This window comes from Pygoscelis adeliae, unplaced genomic scaffold (genome assembly GCF_000699105.1).
Source record: "Pygoscelis adeliae isolate BGI_AS28 unplaced genomic scaffold, ASM69910v1 Scaffold34, whole genome shotgun sequence".
Taxonomy (NCBI): domain Eukaryota; kingdom Metazoa; phylum Chordata; class Aves; order Sphenisciformes; family Spheniscidae; genus Pygoscelis; species Pygoscelis adeliae.
The window spans coordinates 2,180,660-2,185,545 of record NW_008824658.1 but is presented as its reverse complement, the minus strand read 5'-3'; the positions used below and the strand labels follow the sequence as shown (position 1 = coordinate 2,185,545).

General features: G+C 55.7%; 1 protein-coding gene across 1 annotated transcript in view; it reads right to left on the bottom strand.

Annotated features, from left to right (window-relative positions):
* Positions 1 to 4,460, bottom strand: part of LOC103915824 (E3 ubiquitin-protein ligase TRIM69-like) — a 5,373-nt gene extending 913 nt beyond the window's left edge. The window contains exons 1-6 of the mRNA XM_009322752.1: positions 4,188 to 4,460; positions 3,480 to 3,575; positions 1,527 to 1,760; positions 1,110 to 1,129; positions 219 to 334; positions 7 to 100 (exon numbers count right to left, since the gene is read on the bottom strand). Of these exons, the coding sequence (XP_009321027.1) occupies positions 7 to 100; positions 219 to 334; positions 1,110 to 1,129; positions 1,527 to 1,760; positions 3,480 to 3,575; positions 4,188 to 4,460 (833 nt within the window). The remainder of the gene's footprint in view (positions 1 to 6; positions 101 to 218; positions 335 to 1,109; positions 1,130 to 1,526; positions 1,761 to 3,479; positions 3,576 to 4,187) is intronic.
* Positions 4,461 to 4,886: the final 426 nt, after the last annotated feature.

Sequence of the window (4,886 nt, the reverse complement as noted above, 5' to 3'; positions counted from 1 at the left end):
ACGGGCTGGGCTCGATTCCTCTCTGTCACTGCTGTCAGGTCTCTGGAGAAGACCAGGTTGGGGTGGGCTGATTCGGGGTCGAAGGTGAGCGGGGCAGGAGCTGCAGAGATATAGAGCACAGTGTTTTACCGGTTGCATGTTCCCTCTGCAGAGCATCCTCGGTTCCCCCATCAAACTCCACTGCCTGACACGTCCATCCGTCGCACCAATCCACTCACCGGGGCAGATGGACCGCAGCATCTGTCTCCAGAAGATGTACTGCAAGGGGCCGCTGCGGCTGTCCCTGTAGTGCTCCAGGTTGAAGGCAGGCTGGGTCTCAACGCGCACCGAGGGCCTGGGGCAGAGAGAGCGGCAGTCAACTCCCCTGCTGTGCTGCTAGCGAGGCACGTGGTGGTCAGGACTGCAGCATGCTACCGTGTGCAATGGATTTGGTAAAGACAGGACACAAGCGTCCCTGGCAGCTGCTTGCTCCCCCTGATGTGGTGCTACCCCCAGCACAGCAAGTGGCTCGGTGCAGAGGTGTTGCGGACCGAGACAGATCCGGCAGCACCGCTTGTGGAGCGGTGACTCATGGCAGACCAGCACACCCAAGCAGGACTCCTGCATGGGTGAACAGGCCAGGCCTGCAGAGCCGGGCTGCATCATCCCACTGCAGCCCCCAGGGAGGGAGGGGACAGGGACATGCTCCCCTATGGCAGTTCTGGCCCTCAGCTACTTGCAGCCTCAGACAAGCCTGCACCTCAGGGTCAGCTTTGCAGCTCTGTGAGTTTTAAGAAGCTAAGAAAGGGCAGGGAGAAGCCAAAGCACCCAAAGTCTGTGGCACCAGCTTGCTCTCGCTTGCAGCACGCATGGCTCTTGCACCCATTCCAAGCCAGCACGTCTCCTCCACCTGCTCTTCCAGCCCAGCTGTCTCGACACGCATGCTCCCTGGGGAGAGCATACAACATGTGCTGGGGACCAGCCCCCACCTAGCACAGCACCAGCAGCTCACTGAGCAATTTGTGATGCTTCTAAAACTTGAGATAAGATCCCTCCCCTGTGTGGTCCCAGCCAGGGACAGAGATAAGCTCCTGAAAAGGGAATCAGCTGCTTTCATGCCAGACACGTACCTGATATCCAGGCTCTCCACCTGCAGTGAGGAGCAGAGAGAATTAGCAGTCACTGTCTGTAATTCATGCAACTGCACAAATAAGCTCCCGGTCCTGCCTCCTGCTGTCACGCAGCAGAGAGAGAGGAAACCAACCTGTCAGGACCCCCCACCCTGGGGGAAACTGCCTGGGCACTGTGGCCAAAGCAATTTCACAGGGGTGACAGAGAAGGAGGAAGGCTCCCGAGACCCACCACATCGGAGAGATCACCATATCCCTTGTGGCTAAAGCCTCCAGACTCCACGGGACTGGGTAGATAACCCGGAGGGATGGCAGTGAGAATGACTTCCAGGTACAGCCTAGTGATGTCTCCCCATCCCAAATTCAGATCCTGAAACACCCCTCAGCCTCCTGCCAGGGTCAGCCAAGCATGCTCACCTCCAGCAACGACACCTCTTCCATCTTGCTCAGGATCTGCTCTATGCGCTCTATGTCCCTCTGCAGCACCGACATCCCCTCCTCCAGCCGGTGGACGTCCCCGTGCAGCCGTGCCAGCGACTGCTCTTCCTTTTCGCCCAGCTCTGCCAGCACAGCTCTCTCTTCTTCCTCTAGGATCTGATGAAGGCGGGCAAACTCTGCACGGATCTTGAAGTTCAGCTCCCCAGACACCTTCTGAGCAGATGGAAAAGGCAGAAAATGAGTCTGGCAGCTAAAACACACAAGTAGGTACATGGTATGGCTGGGCCTGTTAATCTGCTTACAGAGTCCTGGAAATCAGAGAGTCTCAGACATACGCATGACTTTTTGGATGGAGAATAGGACACAAGGACAACTTTCAAGGCTGCAGAGCCAAAGGGGAAAAAAAAAAACCCAAGCTCTACCAATGGCTCGGTCACCTTAACTAGAAATCCTTGCACACAGCCCCAGTGGGAGCCCACAGCCCTCTCCCACACCACCAGGAATTTGCCTGTGTGCAAGACTGGGGCTCTTTTGCTTTTCTGGAGCTGCAGACTCAGCTGTTCAGGTTAGTTAGGGTTTATTTCACATCGTGCCCCATCACTGGGCAGAGCTGCCTGGCACGGGTAACTCGCTCTTTTTCTCTGATGCCTCCATCTCTCAGGGCTCCCGTTTGTATGGGAGAGACGGGGGAGCTGCACAGACTAATCTCTGTAGTTAAGGCTGATAAAATCCCATTCAGCTCTTTTCAGAGGTCACTTTTTTCCAGTTGTTTAGTCGGCCAGCCAACGTTGTGGTGCTCTCACTGCCTTCCTGCCTGTTTACAAGAGACAGCCAAAGACTTTTTCTTTTCCCAGTCTTTAAGCTTTTAATCTCTAAGTGCAACCTTAGCCCTCATTATTTTCTTGAGGAACGCTTCCTGAAACGCACATCCCTTTCTACCAGCAGGAAACCCATCTCCCCCAGAGCACATCCGAAGCTTCACCAGCCGGCACGGCACCCCAGCCTCCCTTTGCTCTAGCAGGTGGTTGTGCTGCCACACCAGAACCGCAGAGGACATGCATGTTCAGATCAGCAATTTGCTCCTTTACTCTTGAAGCACGTCTAAGTCAGCTCTTGCACTGCAACGGGACCTCAGCCGCACGCGTGTACTTGCTAACACTTTTTCATTAACCTCAAAGGTCTATTCCAAAGCTGGCAGTGGGATAGAGGTAAGAAACACAGCGCAGGCAGGGGGGATCAGAGCCTCCAGTCGGAAGGCAGGCTCCCATCAGTTTTATCTCACCCCTGAACTACTTGTGTTTTCCTTAAATCCTCCTTCCTTGGCTTTTAATACTTTTACGTCACTCAAGAAGGAAGCGCAGTCAGCCTGTGGCTGTTCTTGCTTCATGGATCAGTGACAAGGAGGCAGCCTGGCGTCTCTCAAGCCTGGAGAGAGCACTCAGGCTCCTCACATCATTTCAGAGCTTCGCAGTGAATCCAAACATGGCCCTTGTGACAAGGCCACAGCTCTCCGCAGCACCAACATTGCTGCTGACCCAGCTCCTTCAGCTTTGCTGCCACCCCTTCAGACACACAAGAGGATTTTAGAGCTTCCAAGAATTAACCCTCTCCCAAAGTGGCAGCGCTGCAGGGTCAGAACAGGCTGCTCAGCCGACAGCTCTCACCACTCACCCTGTCTCGGCTCTGCTGCACCAATGCACCTTGTAAACGCTGCATTAACAAGTGCTTAACGCCTCTTCCCAAAGCCTCCACTGAATATTCAGTAATGATGGCCTTTGGCCTACATGCAGGGGAGTTTGTTCAGATCCCTACCTATTTATTTATCTAGATTTTTACAGGAAGCTGAGCTAAATCTCAGCTGAAGTGATATACAGATCCTCTGTGAACATTAACCCAGAGTCTGTACAAAAAGCAGCTATCACAGGGCATTACTGTCAGGCCACAGATATCCTCCTGCGTCGCACGCTTCTTCCGCAAGAAGTTCTCCACCTCCTTCTGACGGGCTTGCAAAGCATCTTCCAGGTGCTTCTGCAGGAACAAGGAAAAGAAGGTGAGGAGACCATTTCACTACTGTGCTGTGATTCAGGAGCAATCCTAATTCCTGAGGCCAGCTTTAGAGGGAGGCTGCAACAGGATTTCTTATAAAGGCAGTAAGGAGAAGAAAGCACCTGATGCACAGGCTTGAGAACTATGTATGTGTGCACAGAATGAAACAAATTTAAGACTGGGAGCTCCAGCCTGGGATATCTGTTTGCAGGTTTAAAACCTGTGTGCTGTGAACTGACTTGTGCAGGGACTGGCCCCTCAAGCAACGTGCCCGGCACAAGCAGCCCTCACCCCCGGCTGCGTGGTTCCTACGTGAGAAACAACCAGGCTGCGATGGAAGTCGGGCACAGCAGCGAGGGAAACAAATGCAAGAAAAGAAAGTGTCCAAAAGACAGACAGCTGGAGGGAAATAGGGAGAGGGAATGAATCAGGAAGAGACACAGATGTCATTGCACTCATGCCAGGTGAGGCACACACGGGGCTCCCCGGTAGGGGAAGCGATTGCAGGAGGAGGGGGTGGTGGGTTCTTCCTGCCCGCACAGTGCTCACGCGGTGCCGGTCCCCTTCTCCCCCCGCCGAGCACGAGCCACTCACCTGCATCTTGTGCCGGTGCTCCGCGGAACCGCAGCGCCGCACCTTCTCCACCAGCCCCGACAGCAGGTAGTGGGTGCGGAAAGCCCGGCTGGGGAACTCGCGGCGGCACTGGGGGCAGGAGGGGACGCGGGCACAGCTCTCCCAGTAGCCCTGAATGCAGGCCTTGCAGAAGTGGTGCATGCAGTCCAGCATGACGGGCTCGCTGAAGAGCTCGCAGCAGATGGCACATGTCAGCTCCTCCCGCAGGCTCCGGTCCTGGCTCCCGCTGGCCATCCCTGCTGGCACACGGGTCCCACCCTGAGTTTCCTGCCACCACCATCCCAAAATCCCCTTCCTCCTCCTCTCTGAGCTAGAGTGGACTTCTGCCTCTCCTCATGCTGGGCTCCGCTGGGTGCTCTGGGGCAGGGCTTGGTTACCAGACCTTGGGCGGGAGGCACAGCGCCTGCCCATGTGCCGCACTGGATGCACCCAGCCCTGGAAAGCCCCGCGGGTGGGAATTACAGGGAAGTCCTGCCAAAGGGTCAGTCCCTTTGCAGAATAACAACTTTCTGTTTCCCCGTTACTTCAGCAAAACTACTCACGGGGTCTAACAGGGACTGGCCGTGTGCCCCTGACAGGGGGCACACCCCAAGGGAAGGGGTCACCTGGCTCGGGGACAGCGAGCAGCCGCCCTACGGCCTGGGGAGCCTTGGGGTAAGC